A 22748-nucleotide genomic window follows, 5' to 3' on the forward strand; every position below is an offset into this window, starting at 1 on the left:
GGACAAAGGGATGATTCATGTCCCAGGCAGGACAGAGCTGGACATCGAGAGATTTCATCATGCTACTCAGAATGAATGAAATTTAAAACTATGAATTGTTTATTTCTGGAATTCTCCATTTTAAGATTTTTAGACCATGGCTGATTCTGGGTAAATGCAACCTCAGAAAGCAAAACTGTGGGGAAGTGGGGAATGACTGTATTTGCTCAGAAAGTTGATGATAAACTGTTTCTATTTATACTTCTGCTTTTCTGATCTGGCTCCTAACTCTTTTTGGCCAGGGTCTTTTTGGCTTGGGCCTTTGCATTTACTTTGGGAATGAGATGGGAAAGTGGGTCCTGTGAAAAGGTTCAAAAGTTCTTTGATGATTAGGGGGCAATATAATTTGGTTCCTCATGATTCCACCTCAAATAAAAGTTAGATTCCTCTCAAGTAGTGGCTAATTGTTAGAAGTTAGGGAAACAAAGCTTACGTGATATGGCGACAAGAGTCATAATTAAAAGCTACAGTTGTATTTAAAAAGAAACTATAACTCATTATTTTTGTTTCATTTTCTATATTCAGGTTCTGTTTTTATATGGCCAAAATTGTTTGAGAGGTTTATTCTTTTTGCTGTTTTTTCATTTTTTAAAGTTTTATTGAAGTATAATTAATTTATATTGTTCTGATAATTTCTGCTGCACAATAGTGGTTGATTTATATATATATATATATATATATGTACATCCGCTCTTTTTCAGAGGTTTATTCTTATTAAAAAATTGTCGAAAGAGTCTTTTAAGAATTCTCCCATGACTCTTTAGTTACTGAATTAAATTTTATGAAACTCTGGTATAAAGATATCAGAGCTCAGCCACGCCAACTGAACTTCACTGTCTTTCCTAGACACGTTTAACCCTCTCTGTGGTGGGCATTCTCTCTCCCTATGGAGAACCTGAGTGAAATTTTTGTTTTGTTTTTCTTTAAGCAGCCAGGGCATTTCCTTATTATCTAGAAGCTGGTTGAAGGCTTCAGCTTTCCCCTGAGATGTTCAGACAAACATGGCTGTACTAAAGTAATAACACTAATGCTTTTGCAACTTGCTATCTGCTTTCTACGTTGTTACTCAATTGACTGGCGAGTTATATGGTATAATGAGAATAAACACTTTCTTAAACTCAGAAATCCCTAGGCAGACTGAAAGTACTCTATGTACTACAGTGAGAAGGAAAACATATGCTTATAATCAAACTCCTTGCTAACACAGTTCTCTCCATCCTGGTGTGGCAAGTATACATCCAGGACTCCACCACTGCATGAGGACACTTTCATTTGCCTTTTCCATCTTTTACACACAAGAGGTCTAAGCATTAGTCCAGGACACATAATTTTATGTGGCTGTTGGCAAAAACACTTAACAAGTAAAATTTCTGGGGAAGAAAAAAGGGACAAACCTAATTTTCCCATTTAACCAGCAATTTAAAAGAGAATGACAATGAAAACATGGTTTCAAATGTTAATTCACTTATACATAGTGTTTTGAGCAATGGCAATGACCAATAGAACCTGAGTTATCACCAAAGATGTACATAGTGTACCACTTACTTTTTTAAGGTTGCTACTGTTTTCTTTAATCACCTTTCAGATCAGTGGCAGGAGGAGTGATTTCAGTTATCATTTCTACTTCTGAATCAGTGTTACCCGCCCTCTTCACTAAACTCTGAGGAAAGTCATCAAAACCCAACTTCAGAAACCCATTTGGAAAATGTTGTGATTTGCAAAGTATCATACACACAAATGTTAAAATAAGGACAATGATAGATTCCAAATGGAACTTTCCTTGGATTTCCAGGAAGCGGAAGTTTTAAGAAATTCATTTCAACTTGGTGAAAATTTCATGCAAGAAGAAAACAGTTCAATGACTTTAAAAACTGTAGAGTTCAAGAGTAGAATGCATATGTCCATCAGGAGTTCAGCTTATCCTTTCACTGCATAATCACCCCCGTAATTGGCAAATACTATTAAATATGACCTATTTTCTCAAAGAAGTATCAATTTTCTAGCCTCTGGTTAAAGGAGAATACTGCCAGGGCACCTTCAGTACTATATACACTCAATACATTTTTGGGGATTAAACAAGAGGAACACTATATAAATCAAATAAAAAATGTATAAAAATGGGCAGAGCCTCTTTGCCTGCCCACTTGCATCTCTCACAAGCATCCTATCTTAAAAAAATCTATTTCTTGCCTAAAAAAAAAAAATTGTAGGAAAATGACAAAACATTTACAGACGAACAAAATGCAAGTTCTTAATAAACATAATCCCCATTGCCACTCTGGCCCCCATTGAGATTTTCAAGGAAGCAATTAGAAAGAATTATTTTTCTTAGAACAAGTCAGGACAAGGACAGGATAAAATTAAATTGAGCCATAATAGTTTTTTGGGGGTTTTTTTTGTTTTGTTTTTTTAAGTCGAGAATACTCAACTTGCAGGAAAATGAAGATACTGGGGTGGGGTTTTTTTTCAGTAAGAGAGAAGAACTCTGGAATTTTAAACTTAATACCTTAAAGGGATGAGAGATCACAACATTTCTCACACACACTAAATAAATAAATAAAAGAGAGGAAAAATAGCACCGGTCAGGTTGTGGCTACACATAGCTATCTCTGTTTATTGGCGTCTGATATCCGGACTGGGTGCTGTTCCCACAGTCTCATATCAGTACAACCATTTAGAAGTGAAACAAACCACAGCAGGAAACAAGCAAAACAACTCTCCACCTGTCTGGTACACATCACCACCTCAAACTCAGAATATAAAAACTCTCATAAAGCTTCTAAATATCAACTAAGTTGTCCCCTGGCAAACAAAGAGGGAGGTCTTTATTAGAACATGAAGAACCACTCTGTGGTTCGTGACATGAGATTTTTAGCATCCTCACCTAAGGCATGTCCCAAAATATAAGCAGTGTCATGGATGGGGGCAGTGTCCTAAAGGAACTCATAACGCCTTCTCCTTTCTCTTATCATATGATGCTCATCCCTGTGCTGTGTCTATTCTATTCCATCATCATCCCCTGAGGTCGGGTGGTAATTAGCTCCTCATCTTTAAAACCAATGGACCAAATACAACATGTTACTGTTGTTCTCTGCTGACCATGGCTGACAAGACCACAGCAGCATACTGACTGGAGCAGAGCCAATTAGATTCTTTCTCCCAGAAACTAAGAATTAGGAGTCTGATCAGTCAGCAAGAAGCATGACACTCACAAGGACATGTTAAGGGAGGGGAGAGGAGGAGAGAGGTGAGGGGAGGAATTGGAGTTGCTATTTCAGTCAGCAAATAGAGAAACCAGGCCTGGAGAAAGCAGCAGCAGAATAAAACTGAAGCAAGGAAGAAGCAGATAACAGAAACTAAATGACCCAGAAAGACAGGCTATTTCGAGTGATTCCAACGGCTTTTCAATTTCAGGTTCTCGTTCTCTTAAATCCAGGTGTATGCCTTCCCTTTGAGATCAGTGAGAAACCTTTGCACACTTCCTATAAAATCTCTCCTTTTGTTTCTCTGTAACTAGTTTGAGTGGTTTTCTTAACTAAGGTAATAAGATTCCTAATTATTAACAATCACTGATTTAGTGTTGACTTTCTCCAACTACTTGTTAATAATCATCAAATATTTTCCCCCTTAATTTGAGATGTCATGCCTTTATTTACCTATTAAGCGTTTCTCAGGGGCCAAGATCACAATCATATCTTGTGAAGAGAAGGGTATTGTTATTTTTAATTTAGCAATGAAAGGAAAAAATTTCATGGAGAAAGTACAGTAACTACTTACATAATCTGGTAAAGGAACATCATTGGAACTCAGTGAACCTCTCAAGGACTGTGTGGCTTGTTCCAGAACTTTGTTGTGTTTTTTGGACAGCAAGGAAAACAAGCTGAAAAAACAAACAAAAACTTCAATTATATTAAAAGACTTAAATATCTCCTTTTCCAGGTCTTATCTACAGAATGCCAATTATTCTAAAATGTACTTGTAAGTGATTCTTTTCTCATGCCTGTGTTAACAGCAGGATTAACAATATTATTGATATAGCAAAAAATAAAGTGAGGAGAATGTTTAAATTATAAAGGGTCTAAAAAACAAAAGTTTGACAGTTTAAAATTGTATTTCAAATGCAGGAGAAATTTTCAGAGGATTACTATTATGGAAAGAACAGGGGGCAGAAATTTAGAAAACCTGGGATACGGAATGACTTTATGAGTAACTTATAGGATAATCTGTTACAAATCACCGAGCTTGCTATATCTCAATTTTCTTATCTTTCAAATAAGTGTACTAGATGAGATTATTCCTCTAACATAATACAGAGTCTATGATTCTAGGTTATAGCTTTAATATTCTTACTTCTCCCAAAGAATGACTTTAGGAGTTCCCATTTGGCTTAGCAGGTCAAGAACCTGACATAGGGTCCGCGAGGAAGTGGGTTCAATCCCTGGCCTCACTCACTGAGTGAGGGATCCAGTGTTGCTGCAAGATGTGGCTCAGATCTGGTATTGCTGTGGCTGTGGCATAGGCCTGCAGCTTGCAGCTGCAATTTAATCCCTAGCCCAGGAACTTCCACATGCCACAGGTACAGCCATAAAAAGAAAAAAAGGAATAACTTTAAATATATGCATTATAAGATTTATGTTTCTGGCTGTGGTGGATTAACTGGTACTGAACAAATCCTCTGTGTAGACAACTAAAAAACTGAACAAATTAAATGAAATGCTGAACATGAGAATATGGAATTATGACCACTAAAATAAGAGAGATCAATGTGGGCCCTCAAATAGTGAGTTTCTGCCTAGAGGAATATTATAGACTGTGGTTCAGAAAGCTGGGGTCCAAACAGTACACATAGTATGTGGCTGAACTAAGACAGAGATATGAATTTAGGGCTTCTGTGGCCACTGGAATTTGCAGGGTAAATTATTAGACTGGAGAGAGTTGCAAGATGGAGGTTCACAATGTGCCCAAGAATCCTCTAAACACTAAGGTGCACTATGCAAAAAAAGACCCTACAAGGTATGACAGGGAACCACCATCCAGGAGTCACAAACTGAACAGAGATTTTAGAGGTCACAAAAGGCTGGAGGGACACTGAGGCTCCAACCAGTCATTGTGGATAAAACTCACTGAACATAAATACTCAGTTGAATTCTCAGAAAGGCCTTGCTTTAGGAGAGGGGCTATTCTAATCCAGAGTAAAGATTATTCCAAGATGTAGGAGTTCCCTTTGTGGCGCAGTGGTTAACGAATCCAACTAGGAACCATGAGGTTGCAGGTTCAGCCCCTGGCCTTGCTCAGTGGGTTAAGGATCCAGTGTTGCCGTGAACTGTGGTGTAGGTTGCAGACGAGGCTTGGATCCTGCGTTGCTGTGGCTCTGGCATAGGCTGGCGGCTACAGCTCTGATTAGACTCCTAGCCTGGGAACCTCCATATGCCGAGAGAGTGGCCCCAGAAAAGGCAAAAAAAAAAAAAAAAAGATTATTCCAAGATGCATCCTAACAGATCTAAATGAGTAATTTTCAGAGAATAAAACAAATTTATATTAAATGTAAATGGATTCAACACTCTGGTTAAATGACACAGATTGTCAGACTGGATTAAAAAAGCAAAAACCCAACTACATGCCATTCACAAGAGCCACACTTGCAAATTTAAAGATATGGATAAGTGAACAGTAAAACAATGCAAAAGCGATACTGTATAAATACTAGTCATAAGGAAGCTGGAGTGGCTATGTTAACTTTAGACAAAGTAGGCTTATGTTTAAGAATATTATTAATAGAAATAAAGAGAAAAATTTTATAATGATGAAAGGGCTAATACACCAAGAGGTTATAGCAATCCTAAACATATATGTGCCTAACAATATAGCTTCAAATATACTGAATTATATGATCCTAATAGTAAACCTACTATATCTAATGAATAAAGAATTCCTTTTTAGGTTTAGATGATAGCTTAAAAATAAAGACAATTCTGATTCTATGGACTTTCCCATATAAGTTTGACCCATAGTATCTTTTTTTTTTCTTTTTCTTTTTAGGGCTGCCCCAGAGGCATATGGAGGTTCCCAGACTAGGGGTCAAATTGGAGCTATAGTTGCTGGCCACAACCATAGCCACAGCAATGCAGGATCTGAGCCTCATCTGCAACCTACACCACAGTTCACAGCAATGACAGATCCTTAACCCACTATAGCATCTTTTTTAATGCCTGAAATATTATTCCCAGGTTAGGGGCTGAATCAGAGCTGCAGCTGCAGGCCTAAGCCACAGCCATAGCAACATCAGATCCGAGGTGCATCTGCGACCTACACCAAAGCTTGTAGCAATGCCAGATCCTTACCCTACTCAGTGAGGCCAGGGATTGAAGCCACATCCTTAAGGACACTATGTCAGGTTTTAATCCCATTGAGAAACAATGGGAATTCCAACTTTTGTACTTCTTACCAACACCTTCTAAACAGAATAGTTATTTGCATGTCAATATAGGAAAATTCTTGATTATTCCAAATGATTTGAATGGAATAATCACCAAAGACAAGGCTACTAAATACTTTCTAGATTTTGTTTCAACTAATATTATCATGGGGAAAAAAATCCCTTAAACACTTGTTGGTAATGTTGGATGTGTACAAAGCAATGTAACAGAGGCAAGCATATTCTCTAAATATACACTCAAATACAGCAGGAAAAAAAATAACTAAAATAATTACTGAGTGAATAAGTGGAAAATCACATGATACTGACAAGCATATGTTTACAAGGCAGATTTCTTTGAAATGGAATAGTCTAGCAACGTTTCATAAAAAGGTTAAATTTTACATGAAGGCTTGAAGAGGAAAAAAAGATGTGTGCAAGGAGTTCCCGTCATGGTGCAGTGGTTAACGAATCCGACTAGGAACCACAGGGTTGCAGGTTCGATCCCTGGCCTTGCTCAGTGGGTTAAGGATCTGTCATTGCCGTGGGCTGTGGGGTAGGTTTAAGATGTGGCTGGGATCCCGTGTTGCTGTGGCTCTGGCGTAGGCCGGCGCTACAGCTCCAATTAGACCCCTAGCCTGGGAACCTCCATATGCCGAGGGAGCAGCCCCAAATGGCAAAAAGACAAAAAAAAAAAAGGTGTGCAAGAGAAAAGAGAAGGCATTTTCAAACAGAAGGCAAAGCACAGAGGCAAAAAAGGTGATGGTGAGAAGATTAAAATGGAAGTGCTATGTAAAGAAGCAGGAAAAAGACTCAGTCTGTAAGGGTATGGCGCATTTTTTCCAATCATTTTACTTTTCTGTGTCTTCTCCATTTGAGGTTTAGTTTTGCTTTTTTTTTCTTTTTTAAAGTTAAAAGTAAACACTACACTTTCTCCTCACATCCATTCCCATGATCCACTGGTAACATCTTAGCAGTTTACTGTATATGATTCCAGAAATATTATATACATCAAGGAATGTATATAAATATTGTACATATATATCCATGTTTTTCATCCCACAAAATAGGTATTGTTCTATCCCCTGCACTTTTTCCACTTAATAAATTCCTCCAAGCATATCGATATACCATAATTTAACCTGCCCATTATAAATCATTATAACATTTCCAATTTTGTGCATTATAAATAGCTATGCAGTGAACACCCTTGTACATAATTTTTAGCATATCCAAGATAAGACTGACTAAAGAATAAATTGCTAAGTAAAAGGGGTTCCCGTTGTGGCTCAGCAGAAACAAATCTGACTAGCATCCATGAGGATGCAGGTTTGATCCCTGGCCTTGCTCAGTGGGTTAAGGATCTGGCGTTGCTGTGAGCTGTGGTGTAGGCCAGCAGCTACAGCTCCGATTAGACCCCTAGCCTGGCAACTTTCTTGTGCCCTGAATGTGGCCCTAAAAAGACAAAAACGAAACTAAAAAAAACCCCCACAAAAACTAAACACAGTAGTAAACTACATTAGGGGTATATATACAAATTATTTTGCAGGCGATGAAAATTAAAAGATAAAAATATGTTGGGACAGTGTATAGAGCATATCCACATGGAACTGCATAAAAGAGGGAAATTAGTGAGATTTTTCTAATTGGTTGCAGTATATTTTCCGGGTTAAATGGAATTTCAGAAATTTTCTGAGACTGAATGGAATTTGTGGTTGATTCTAGTACATGGCATGGCAAGACTCAGACACATTAACTGGATGCCTAAACAAAAAGGGAAAGCAATAAATAGACCTGGAAGAAGTGAGGGGTTGTTTTGTTGTTTTTTGTTTTTTTGGTGGTAGAAAGAGGAAAGGGGGTAAGTGAAATACAGTAGCATACTTTGTTAAGTTTTAAAAATACCAGAATTCAGGAGCTGCTTTCTTTCTTTCACTTTTTTTTTTTTTGTCTTTTTAGGGCCACACCCATGGCATATAAAAGTTCTAAGGCTAGGGGTTGAATTAGAGCTGCAGCTGCTGGCCTAACCCACAGCCACAGCAACACCAGATCCTTAACCCAATGAGTGAGGCCAAGGATTGAACCCAAGTCCTCACGGATACTAGTTGGATTCATTACCTGCTGAGCCACGACAGGAACTCCAGGAGCTATTTTTATGGCTTCAACAAAGCCAGGATTTTCTGTGTCCTAAAAGTTTACCCTTCAGAGAAGGACAAACAGTGCTATGGTACCTCCTTATCATCAATTGAAGAAATTAAATGAGTCTCAGGAATCAAAGCAAAAAAGGATTTGAAATTGCTTCCTTTGGAGAAGAAAGGATAGTTTGTTTATTTTAAAAGAGAATGATGACAATCTGCTTTCCTTGTTAGTAGAAGACAAAACAAGGGAAGGAGCTGCAATTCAAACATAACCTCTTCTAGTTGGACAGACTGTTATGGGCATACAATGTTGACATGGTCCATCTCAAGAAGCTGTGGCTACTGCTCCCAGTTGTTTTTAAGGAAGTTGGTGTAAGACCAGATGACTTGAGCTCACTTTCAGTTTTCTATCATGAATGAGAAACAGAGAATTCACACTTACTCAGGTTGTTATTTTTCTACAATCCAATAAGACTCCCCCCACCCCCCTCAGGTCTGCTAGCCAGAGCTCTCAAAGTTTTCTTTTTTTTTTTAATATTAAAAAACATTCTAATTTTGTCTTTTGTTTAGTATTTTTAAGGCAAAATGACCTAAATTTCTATGAGACATGACTTTCAAACTGCTGAGAAAAGTAACTTTTGCTTAAAACTTCTGCATTCAAAAGTCCAGCCCTGGCTCAATGACAGAGTAAGTGACCCATATGATATTTTCATGGAAGAGGTAACTCTGATTCTGGAAATAAGTGAAACTGACTTCCAGGTGTAACCGATATTTACTCAGGTTATAGTTGCCACAACACTTTTTAAATTTAAATTAGAAAAAGATTAGACTTTCCTTTTTGTATGAGAATGTTCATTACAAATTGGTCTGCAATGAAAAGAACCAAAACACTGGTCAGGAACACAGTGCGTAAATCAACTGTGGGACAGTCATACAATGACATACCATATGCCACTGAAAGGTATCTAAAAACGACGCTGTTCTATAAGCAGGGACTCATAGAGAATGTGAACAAGGCACTGTTTTGTGTTTCTCAAATGCAAAACAAGATTACCTATCTTCCACAGATAAAATATTTGAAGTAACAAACATATATGGAAATGATAAACAGTACATGGAGGAGAGTCATTATTCTCTGACAAAGATGAGAAGGAAACAGGATCAGGGAGGAATCTCAGCTCCTCTCCCTCAAATGTTCTTTCAGTTTTACTGGATATATACACCGAGGGACTGCTGTATTACTCTCTGCTTTTTTAGTGTATGCCTAAAATATTACACGGTTTAAAAGTTAGAACAAAAAGAACACACTATCCTGAAGAAAACAGAGCCCCTGCCAAGAGCCAGCCTTTCACAAAAGAAAGAAGCATGTAAACATGTGCGGTGAGTCCAACCTAGACTATGCTCAGAAAACCACTGGCTGCTGCCAAGGGCTGTGGTTTAGGGGGCCCAGCTGGTGGAGGAGATGAGACCAGAATAAGGACAGTCTGGAGACTGTGAAGAGCTTACGGCACATCAAAAGCCCGGGACTCTTCTATATGGAGTGAGAAGCTAATCAAACCCTGGTCTTACAAAATGAGGAAAGAGACATGGTTCCTTGCCCCCAAGGAACTCCAGCCTAATGGGATAAGGAAAAAAGAATGCCTGCAATACTGAGAGCAAGGAACACCATGGGTCGGAACAGAGAGCTGGGGGAGGACAGTTGAAGGTTAAGTACATTTCAGAAGAGATCTATCTTAAAGTGACCTTGAAGGTTAGGGGGTTTGCTTGAAGAAAAAAGGGGGAGGGAAAGCCATTCTGAAAGGGAGAACAGGTGTACAGAAAGGCAGAGAGAGGCTTCAGGGAAGTACCAATAGCTTCTAGGGTCAGAACAGCACAAGTTCACGGGGATGGAGGGTTAAAGACGGCAAGAGAGGAGGCCTCAAACTGAAGCAAATATGAGTTACTTGGGAGGCAAAAGAGAGAACACAGAGTGAAAAAAGGGAATCACAGATGACTCCTGGGTTTGAGAAACTTAGTGGCTGGCTGAGAATGTGACTGAATGTGCCAGGGATATAAGAAGAGCCAAGGGGAAGGGAGAAGACAAAGAGCTGTGCCTCAAAGTGGCAGCAGCTTTGGCTGACAGAGCATTTCCTGTGTATCAGACACTTCATCAGACGATCTCCTGATGCATGTGTGATTTTTCTCCCTTCTTTTTTAATTTGGAAGGGATGGTGATATTGAGGTGCAGGGCAGTTCAGGCAGGGAACTACTAACTGGTGGAGTCAGGAGTCAAATCCAGGCTCCCAAATCTGTGCTCTTAACAGTTCTGCCCTGAAACTCAAAGGTGCTCAGGAACCTCCAGATGGAGATGGTTAGAAACGTCCAGATTCAGAAATACACATCTGGGGCTCAGGAGAAAATTTTTAGGGTTATCAGCATCAGCTGAAATCCTAAAAGTACAGGCGATTACCCAAAGATAATGTGTAATAAAAGAAAAGAAAGATGAGGGCAGAATTCCGAGACACACCAAGACTAAAAGGGGCGGCAGAGTAAAGGGTACTCAAAGGAAAGAGAAGTCAAAGAACAAGAGGAGAAAGATGTTCTTCTGGAAGCCAAGAAATAATCTAAAGGAGGGTACCACTCATCACTGTCAAAAGGTAAAGAAGGATTAAAAAAAACCAAAAAACACAAACTCTACAAAGGGAACAGACAACTCTACCCTACAAAGGGAACAGACAAAGCAACTTAGCTACAGAGCCGGTAGTTCACTCAAGGTCAAAGTTACATGGTGCAGTGAATATACACGTTCTTGACAAACTCTAAAGGTAGTTCATCCAAGGTCAAAGTTACATGGTACAGTGAATATACACGTTCTTGACAAACTCTAAAGGAGCGATTACAATGCAAAGAAATACCAACTATTATGGAAGTTATTAAAGACAGATCTACAGCTAGAAACCAAATCTCCTTACACTGATCTTCATGTGCTCCCCTCTGCAGACACAGGCTCCTACCCCACAAAGCTGCTGGCTTTGACCCAAGCAAAGAAATCAGTGATGACCTTACCACAGACTGTTTCAGTGGGGAGGAGGAGGCAGAAGCTGGATGTGGGGAAAGCGGCAGTGCTGGGGCAAGGAGAGGTAGAGGAACACCCAGACGGGGAAGGCCACGCAGACAGAAGGTCAGGAACCGGGAGGTGGCATGGGATGCCCAACTTGAAAATGGCAGACATTTCCCACAAGCACCTCTCCATTCCTCATGGCTTCTAGTCACCTTCTCTCCATTCCCCAGTCCTTCCCTCTAACACACTCATAACAGGAGTCACTGGAGAAATGAGGGATGCCTCAACTCTACCCTACAAAGGGAACAGACAAAGCAACTTAGCTACAGAGCCGGTAGTTCATCCAAGGTCAAAGTTACATGGTGCAGTGAATATACACGTTCTTGACAAACTCTAAAGGAGCGATTACAATGCAAAGAAATACCAACTATTATGGAAGTTATTAAAGACAGATCTACAGCTAGAAACCAAATCTTACACCGATCTTCATGTGCTCTCCTCTGCAGACACAGACTCCTACAGGCAGGAAGCCCTCCGTCCCCCTCTGCCCACCTCTGTCAAGGCACAACTCCATACCCTCCCTAACCTGGGCTCACCCTGCCTCTGAACCACACTAATCTCCTCATCACTCAGCTGACATTCAAACACAGTCATTTGGAGTTCCCATCATGGCTCAGTGGTTAGCAAACCAGACCAGCATCCATGAGGATTCAAGTTCAATCCCTGGTCCCGCTCAGCAGTCTAAGGATTCAGTGTTGCTATGAGCTGTGGTGTAGGTTGCAGATGTGGCTTGGATCCCATGTTGCTGTGACTATCTATGGTGTAGGCCAGTGGCTACAGTTCCAATTGGACCCCTAGCCTGGGAACCTCCATATGCTATGGGTGTGGCCCTAAAAAGAGAAAAAGACCAAATATATATAAATAAACAAATACAGTCTTGCACTACTGGTTACTTTATTTATTTATCATTAATTTTTTTTTTGTCTTTTCTAGGGCTGCTCCTGCAGCACATGGAGGTTCCCAGGCTAGGGGTCTAATCGGAGCTGTAGCCACTGGCCTATGGCAGAGCCACAGCAACACCAGATCCGAGCCACATCTTTGACCTACACCAGAGCTCATGGCAACGCCGGATCCTTAACCCACTGAGCAAGGCCAGGGATCAAACCCGCAACCCCATGGCTCCTAGTCAGATTCGTTAACCACTGAGCCACGATGGGAACTCCCAGGTTACTTTATTTTTAATCAGCTTAATGGAGGAATGATCTCCATACAGTAAAATAGACCAATTTTAAGTAGACAATTCAATGAGTTTTGAAAATATCAACATTCATGAAATTCGTCACCACAATCTCGACAGAGACTATTCTCATGACCCCATTATCCTTGTGCCCTCTGAGGTCAAGTCCCTCCTCCAATAGGCCCACCCCTAGACCTCACTCCAAGTTAACCCTTAATCTCTTTCCCATCACTTTTGTCTGGCTTTTTCTTGATTTCATGTAAATAGAATCAGACCATATGTACTCTTTTGTGTCTGGTGTCTATGGCTTAGCATGCTTTTTAAATTCACTCTTTTGTGTGTCAGTAATTCATTCCTTTTTATTGCTGAGTAGTTTTCCATTATATGAATGAACCTCAATTTGCTTATTAGTTGACAGACATTTGAGCTGTATCCAGTTTTGAGCCATTATGAATAAAGCAACTATAAACACTCTCGTACAAGTTTTTATGTGAACATATGTTTTCATTTCTCTTGAATAAATACCTAGAAGTGGGACTGCTGGGGGTGTGCAATTTATTTTAACTCTGTAAGAAATTACCAAACTGTTCTACATTCTTGCTAGCACTTGATATTTCAGTCTTTGAGTTTAGCCATTTTAGTGGGTGTGAAGATTTCACTGTGGTTTTAATTTGCCTTCCCCTAATGAATTTCCCTGTGCTCATGTTTTCTTTGTTGAAGTGTCTATTCAAATCTTTTGTCCATTTAATGGGTTGTTTTTGTTCTTCATGAGTTGTGAGAGTTCTTTATATATTCTAGATACAAGTCCTTTATCAGGTATGTTTTTGTAAACAACTTCTCCCACACTGGGGAGGGTTTAGGGCAGAGGAAGGAAAGTTTTATTTATTTATTTATTTATTTATTTATTTATTTGTTTGTTTTTTTATTATATTTTTCTTTTTTAGGGCCACACCTGTGGCATAGGGAAGTTCCCAGGCTAGAGGCTGAAAATCAGAGTTGCAACTGCCAACCTACGCCACAGCCACAGCAACGCAGGATCCGAGCCACATCTGCAACCTACACCACAGCTCTCGGCAACACCAGATCTTTAAACCACTGAGCGAGGCCAGGGATTGAATCTCCATCCTCAGGGATACAGTTGGGTTCGTAACACGCTGAAACACAACAGGAACTCCAGGAAAGTTTTAGAATTTGGTGTAGTCCTTTGTGAAATAAAAAACATTACTTGTGCTTTTCGCATCAGACAAAATCTTTGCCTAGCCCAAGATTCCAAAGATTTCCTATAATTTCTTCTAGAAGTTTTAAAGTTTTAGCTCTTACAATTAGGTCTGTGCTCCACTTGCACGTAATATGTATACAGTAAGAGCCAGGTTCCTTTTAACTGGTTTTTTTGCCATGTAAATATTTAATTGTTCTGGATCCATTTGTTGACAAGACTATCCCTTTCCACCTTGAATTCCCTTGGCAGCCTTGCCAAACTTTCAGTGACCATATGTACATGAGATCTATTTCTGGACTCTATTCCATGGGTCTAAAAATTTATCATAGCCCAATAGCTATAATTTAAATTTTATCTTGAAATCAGGTAGTCCTCCAACTTAAGTTTTCTTTCTCAAAATTGCTTTTGGGTATTCCAGGTCCTTTGTATATCCATGCAAATTTTAAAATCAACTTTGTCAATTTCTACCAAAAAGTCAGGTGGGATTTTGATTATGATTATATGAATACATAGATCAATTTCAGGATCTTAACAATACTAATTCTCTGATTCATGAGCATGGGATTACCAGGTTTATTTAGGGCTTTAATTTATTTCAGCAGTGTTTTTGTTTCCATTGTACAGATCATGCCTGTTTTTCCTCTGTTCATTCTGAAGTTATTTCATATTTTTATGCTACTATAAAGAACATTGTTTTAAATTTTCAATTTTTTTGAGAATATCAAAATACAATTATTGTTATATACTGACTTTGTGTCCAATAACCATGCTATACTCACTTATTAACTACAGCAGATTTTTTTGTAGATTCATTATTAAACACATGACTGTAGGTTTTGTTTTTGTTTTTGGCTGTATTCACAGCATGCAGAACTCCCCAGGCCAGGGACTGAACTTGTGCCACAGCACAGTGAAAGTGACCCAGCCACAACAGTGAAAATGTCAGATCCTTAACTGATAGGTTACTGGGGAACTCCCTATCATGTTTTATGTTAAATAAAAACAGCTTTAGGTCTTCTTTTCTAATCTGGATTATTAAGATTTCTTTCTCTTCACTCACTGCACTGTCTAGGATCTCTAGCACAATAGATGTGAGAAGAATAATAAATAAATGTGAGAGTGAACATCCTTGCCATTTTCCTAATCCCAGGGAAGACGCATTCAGTCTTTTATCATTAAGTATGATTTTAGCTGTAAGTTTTCTCATAGAATTTCCTCAACTGAGGAAAATGCCTTGCTAACTGAATTTTCCCATCATCATGCACAGGTGTTGAACTTCATCACATGCTTTTTCTATACCTACTAAGATGACCATACAGTTTTCTTTTTAAGCCTGTTAATACAGTAGAATGTACTGATTGATAATGATGGTATGCTAACGCAACCTTACATTCCAAGGACTGATGCCACTGATATCCTTCTATGTGCTGAGGACAAATAAAAAGAATGATAGTAGCTGTCACTTACTTAGAATGTACTCTGTGTCATTCACCTTTTCAATTGTTTTATTATTATTATTATTTGCTTTTTAGGGCCGCACCCACAGCATATGGAGGTTCCCTGGCTAGGGGTTGAATCGGAGCCACAGCCGCTGGCCTATACCACAGCCACAGCAATGCAAGATCCCAGTCACATCTGGGACCTACACCACAGCTCACGGCAAAGCTGGATCCCTAACCCACTGAGCAAGGCCAGGGATTGAACCCACGTCCTCATGGATCCTAGTCAGGTTCATTACGCGAAGCCATGACAGAAACACCTTTGCCTGCATTTCTTCTGTGAGCTATTCTCCACTAAGTAGCCTTAAAACCCCTCTCCTTTTTCACACATGCTAGAATATGGTATGGCTTACTCCCTCACCTTGAAGTCTTTGCTCAATCTTCATCTCTTCTTTGAGACCCATCATAATCCAACCCTGGTGTGCCCTGTTTTCCTTCCATTGCTTGATTATTTTCCCTTACTATGTATCAATTTCTAAAATAGTATATGTTTTACTTACATGTTTTTACTGTTTCCATCCTCTAGAACAGAGGCTAGCAAATTGTAGCTCACAGACCAAAACTGGCCCACCATCTGTTTTTGTAAATAAAGTTGTATTGGGTCACGTCCACATCCATCCCTAGCCCACTGTATTGTCTATGGCTGTTTTCACACTATAGTGGCAGAGTTGAGTAGTTGTGACAGAGATAATTTGATGTGCCAAGCCTCAAATATCTACTATCTAGTCCTTTACAGAAAAAGTTTTCTGACTCCTGCACTAGTGTGTAAGCCCCACCATGGCAGGAATTTTCACCATCTTGCTTCCTGCTATATTGCCAGTACCTAGAACAATGCCTGGTGCATGGCAGATATTCAATACTGGTTCACTGAGGAAAATACAAAATAGAAATTCCCTGAAAAATACTTTGGCTAAACTTAAAATTTCAAAGTTTATCTGGTTTTTTGATTCTTTATACCAATACCTAGTATTTTTATGGTTAGGCAAATATCTCCTTTTGTATTTTTACTGCACTAAAAGAAAAAAAAAAGAATTCTCTCCCATTCACTTAGAAATATAATTGTCTTACACTTGTCAGTTTCTCCTGAGAGTAAGCCTCCAATATCTTTCCTTGGTATAGAAACCTAGCTTATGCCAAAGCCAACAGACTGGATCTGAGGCAAAAGAGAAGAGTCAAGGATATGATCAGGGTTTGGTAAGCAAATGGAAGGGTAGGTATACCATGAACTGATATAGGAGACTGTCCATTGGGGTGGGAGGTGGTTCCAGGGAGATCATTAGGTACTCCCTCTTAGATGTGCTAGTTTGAGATGTCGATTCATTATCCTAAGTGAAAGCTTCAAGCAGCCATTTGGATGTATGGCTGGATCCCTAGCCCACTGAGCAAGGCTGGGGATTGAACCCACATCCTCATGGATCCTAGTCCATGAAGAAAGAGAGTTCCTAGGAAAGAGAGTTAGGTTAAAGCCATGCATTTGGGAACTGTAAACATACAACTAGAAAATAAAGCCATGGCAATGGATGAGAAAACTCAGTGACTAGTATAGATAGAGAGCAGAAGAGAGACCAGAAAAAGCTAAAACCTAAGTAGAAGGAAAGGACCAAATGCTAATGAGTTCATGCTCTAGAACTCCAGCAAGGGACAGATACTAAAACTACCAGGTAGTAGAAAGGAGGATGCAAATGAGGCCCAAGACAGGAAGACTGACTGAGAGTCTGTATTAAAAAAGTCAAACTTTCAGTTTCCTCTCCTCCCTCCCTCAGCCCAGTGAGTGCCTTCACTCTTGGCAGAAGAATGGAGGTGTCTCCAAAGGATGAAGCAGACTCTGGACTTGGGGATATAAGGGATACAAGAGATACAAGGTCCGAGGGAGAATGGGAGTGCTACACCCAGAGAGAATAATTACATAAAAGCCTAGATGCTGAACACTGAAACCTCTGGCTTCATCCCCTAATCAGCCATCAGTGAGGTTTATATACTTAAGGAAAATACTGGAGGACTACTCTCAGGAGAAAATGAAAAGTGTAAGACAGAAAATTAAAAAACACCCAAAGATACCCACACTTGGGGATTTTCTCCAAAATCCTAACCCTGCAGGAGCAGTGTGAAATGAAGCCACCAGCCAACAAAGCTCAACTCAAGCACACAGAACTTCTGATTTGCTCTTTAGTGGCTCACTTTTAAATATCAACTCTGCCGAAGATCATCAAAAAAGCCACTAAAATGACAAACAAGCAAAAATGAAAAAAAGAATCTGGATGAAATAGAGAAAAAGCAGGGAGGAGATTAAAACTTTCAAAATATTACTATTAGTAAGCTAAAAGAAAAAGTAAATACAGAGCAGCTATGAAACAAGAAGGAAGGCATATAAAGAGGTATATCAGAGAACCAAAAAAGAGCTCTTGGAAAATGTAAATATGCTAATTCAAGAGAAGAGCTGAAAAAATAAATTTGAAGACCTTTCCCAGGAAGGGGAATAAAAAAGACAAAGCGATGGAAAGCAGTGGGAAAATGGCAGAGAACTAGTCCACAAAGTTTAAATTAACATAGAATGTGGAAGGGAAAAAGGAGGAAATTAGTAAAGAACTAGTCCGAGAAAAGTTTTCAAAACTGAAAAATATGCACTTCCAGACTGAGAGAGCCCGCCATGAATTCAGAAAATAGGTAAAAACAAACAAAAAAAAGTCCCTCAAAAAAGCGTATGACTGGAATTTTATAAACACTGGTGACAAAAGACCATAAGAACTGAGAGAAAAAGAGAGGGGGTATCATATACAAATGTCAAGAATTGGGACACATTAGGCATCGTAACGGCTACAAAACAATGACTACATGCAGAGTGAAAATGACTCTGAACACCGAACTCGCAACTCTGCCAAATTTTTATTCTAAAGATTAAAATGAAGACTTTCAAGACAAATTGTTTAATAAATAAATATTACCATATTATACTCTATAGCTAGTCTGTGAATAACATCTGTTTATACACAGGGTCAACACTGACTACTGATGCAGCCTAACTGTATTGGGACGGTGTTCAAGAAGCAGCTGGAGTGTGTGCCTGTAGATGTGTGTAGCTGGAGGGGAGTTTAAGATGATGACCAGTACTTTTGAAATCCTGGTCTATTCATAGTGAATATTTTTTCTTCCGCAGTCCACTTCTCTGCTTCTCATGAAAAATCCCTCCATCTATTCAGAGAAAGTCAAGTAGAGCAATGACTGCCAAAGACAAGATCCCAGCAGCCTTTGTCAAAGACCAAATCAGAGGTGGCGGAAAAGGCTGAGGGAGAAAGGGAGAGATGATGGAAGGCTTTAATAAATGTGGGGGACAAACCGGAGCATTAAAACACCTCTGAGTGATTAAAAACTCAAAGGCTACGAAGATTAAAACAAATTCATTTTATGGAACGTGTCCCTATGTTTGTAGAATATAATAAAAATGACAGAAAGGAAGGTAAGAAAGGAGGGAGGGAAGGAAATTTCCCAGGCTCTTCCTGCCTAACAAATTATGTACTCCTAATTTTTTGTTTGTTTTAATAAGCTGCTTTATGCTCTTAAATCACTAAGTACCTAACTCGCTTGAAATGATGTATACATACATAATATATACATGTATTGTAAACATGTCTCTCCCCCATCAAAAGCTTAGTATGGCCTTGATTGTAGATTTTTTTTATAGTGTTCTGCATACAACAGGGCCTAATATACGTGTGCTACTAATAATGTCTTTCTATTTCTCATCCATCTTTCTTACTCCGGTAAAGGAAACTGCGGCAAAGATATCCATAATCCTGCCTTACAAAATTGGAAACAAAAGGTCTTTGTTTATTTTTAGAGAACATAAATTGTATTTTTAAGGACCTAAAGTTAAAATGAAGGAGACAACTAACTATATAATTATCTCTGCTAAGAACACTGACATTTACAAAAAGTAGCAAGGTTGCCCATTCATTCACATTTAATTGATATAATAACCATAAACATTATTTTACATATATATATAACAACTAGCTTGAAATTCATTTCCATTGAGGACAAGGGATAAAATGGCATCGAGTACAAAATAAGAAACCTCAGCATCACTAGCTTGCCGCTGTCAAGTAAGGCTTGTTAAAATGCAAATGTTTAGTGGACTAGCGGTACAAAGCACAATGCATGGAAACTTGTGTCCATCAGATCTATATTGTTCCATACCTCAACACTCTAAGGAAAAACCCAGCAACTCATCTTCGAACACTCTGAAGTAAACGCAGAAGATACAAAGACATGCATTTATAAAATCTAGTAAGACTGAACTGCAACTGGAAGATCTAATCTCTTTGCCATAAAAATACACAAGATATCTTGGCAAGAACTTGAAATTAGGTTACAATGTCCAGTATGATCTGCTCTGTGAGCATGTCATGCAATGTGGCAAAATATGCAACTAAACGACGTTTCTTTTAAAAAAATGCTTCAAACTCAGGAACTGAATTTCCCCTGCTTACACTATAGTAACAACATAAGGAGGACACAGAAGGAAAACTGAAAGATAATTATTTAAAAAATAATGTTATACAAATTATTACAAGTAAAAATATTTTGAAAATAATGGATAAAATACATGATCTGGTAACTGTGTTATAAAAAATATAAAGTGCATGAAATAAGAGAATCTATCATTAGCTTAAAAGCAATTACTTCTACTTTTCACCAAGGCATCCATGTAAATTTCTTGCATGTTTTTAACCTTTAAAGTAATACAGGGGAAAACATCTAATAAGTGAACATAATGCAAAAGGGTTGTTTCTTAAGCAGATTGTCTCCATTTTGGCTACATTTGGTCAGAAATGCTACTAAGAATGACCTAACTAAATTTAAAAAATTGGTAATTTGATTTATCTGAAAAGAAAAACTTTATCCCTAGTCTTCATTTACTGTTTCATAGTTCTTTCATGGATAACATACTTAAAAATGTGTATCTTCACATTTTTAAACTCAGGTACAATGTAAGACAAAGTATTTTTGTAATTAGAATGCAATTCTAGAGATATCAAGCTTACTAGAAGTTTTATCATATTTTTCTCTTCTCTATTAGAAAATACATTCCATTAAGAATAGAAATGCATCTGCTGACTTGGAAGACATTAGCTTTTTTTTCTCTATCACCCTCTACCAAGCAGACAGCTAAGCTATTTCCTTAAAAATAAAAATTCTGTAGCACAATGTCACTCATTTATGACAACAATTAGGACTGAAATGATAAATAATGAGAATACTCATTTGGAAAGTGGGATTATCTCATAGTGAACACAAGAGGAACCAGAATGAACAGTTTATAAGTTATTATCACAAGTTGTAAGGCGCTTCCTAATTTGTAAAGAAATTTCCTCTTAGGGAGAAACCTACCAAATAAAGTGTGTTCACTATATGTCAGATTTTTACAAAGATAGTCAAAGGAAACATGACACAAATAGCTGTCTTTAGCAAATGCCACAGAATACCTACTCTTAAAATCAATTAATCAGGAAGATGGTGGCGGACCCTTAATTCAAGGATCCCAACTAGAACTTCAGGATTTCCTTTTTCTTAGCCCTTAATCTTAATTTAGCAAATATAATCAGTCTCTGGAGGGGGGGGGTGATAAAAACAGGAAGTCCTAATTGGAATTATAGGTCTTTACTAGTAAATGCCTTTTTCTAACATCTGCCAGCTTCATTACTATTAAAAACCTTAAGATTTGTAAAAACTCTATCCTTTTATTTCAATTTCCTTTCAACCACTGTGTACTTAATTGCTAATTTATTCTTCTACATATTTTAATATATATCTTCCTTTATCTTTTGCTTGTGTATTTATTCCATTTCTTCTTTGAACACAGTTTCAAGGGCACAGATGTCCGTTCCTCTTTCTTTCAACTCCTTTGCAGTATCTCCCATGTATACACAGTGAGTTAGTTATTTCCTTCCCCACTTTCTTTCTTTCTTTTTTTTAAATATTCACTGACTGATTACTAGATGATAAGATATACTCCGAGTTAAAGTTTAGAAATATGTTTTTAGAATAACCAAGAAACCAAATATATACTCATCATAGGAAGAAGAAACCCTCCTCTACCATGACTCATCCTCAGAGGGGTAGCCCCCTTCCTACCTCTGGAGACAAATCTTAACCACAAACATAGACATTTCCACGCAAGAAATGGTTAGCAGGAAAGCTATGAACTTCAAGTCTTATTAGTCTGATTTAACACAATTCTCAGCAAGTTAAATTATGAGCTTTCTCCATTAAAGCTCCTACATAATAAAATTAGTGAAGAAGAGAAAACCAGGATAGTGTCCCAAAATGGTTAGCAGCGTGACCAAGAAAGAGAAAAGAGTTTTGACATCAAAGTAGGAGCTAACTTAGAGTTCTACTACTGTTTAGTACAATAGTCCATTTTCACATCCATGAAAGTATTAAGACTCAATGTGTACAAAGTCTTATACTTAAAAACTCAGAAAAGTGTGCAACAGCAATGTCGCTCAATGAAATACTTTTAAATTATTTAAAGTAGTACTTTCTTGTTATCTGGAAAATACAAGGAAATCCGTAATTCCAGGGATTCTAGATAAATGAGATACATCACTTAGAGAGAACTTTGAAAGCCTGTAATACTTGAAGCCACAGTCCCTTTTAATTCTGGGTGAAGTGCAAACAGCAGAATTATTAGAGTATCAACCAGAATGTTTCTGATATGATAGAAATTAGGGTATTTTTTATTAAAATATATAACAATACAGAACATAAACCATAGTAATCCTCGTGCATAATCATTATTAAATGTCACTGCAGAACACAGGTTTTTATTGCAACTACCAATAATTACAAAGGTAGAATTCTACAGTAGTTGTAAAAATGTCACCATTTCAAGACAAAATTATAGCTCAAATCAAGTCGAACATAACCTGATAAGAAATAATCTTCTGTTTTAAGAACTGTGGTTAATGTTTAACCACACGAAACCCCCCAATTTACCCAAGATCCAGACATAAATTCATGCTTTGTGCTCCCTCTGCTGGCTTTATGGCTATAGTTAATGCCATTCTTGGGAGATATTTTATACAACACAGTCTGATTACAACACACTGAAAGGCAATGTTGGTATCTTCAAGATATAATCCAGCTCCCTCCTTTGGGCTTTGA

General features: G+C 38.2%; 1 protein-coding gene across 3 annotated transcripts in view; it reads right to left on the reverse strand.

Moving 5' to 3' along the window:
- DYM (dymeclin) overlaps positions 1-22748 on the reverse strand; it is a 387283-nt gene that overhangs the window by 133917 nt on the left and 230618 nt on the right. For all 3 annotated transcript variants that reach the window (XM_047764400.1, XM_047764416.1, XM_047764407.1), the window contains exon 14: positions 3817-3919. In XM_047764400.1, the coding sequence (XP_047620356.1) occupies positions 3817-3919 (103 nt within the window). The remainder of the gene's footprint in view (positions 1-3816; positions 3920-22748) is intronic.

Source organism: Phacochoerus africanus, chromosome 2 (genome assembly GCF_016906955.1).
Source record: "Phacochoerus africanus isolate WHEZ1 chromosome 2, ROS_Pafr_v1, whole genome shotgun sequence".
NCBI lineage: Eukaryota > Metazoa > Chordata > Mammalia > Artiodactyla > Suidae > Phacochoerus > Phacochoerus africanus.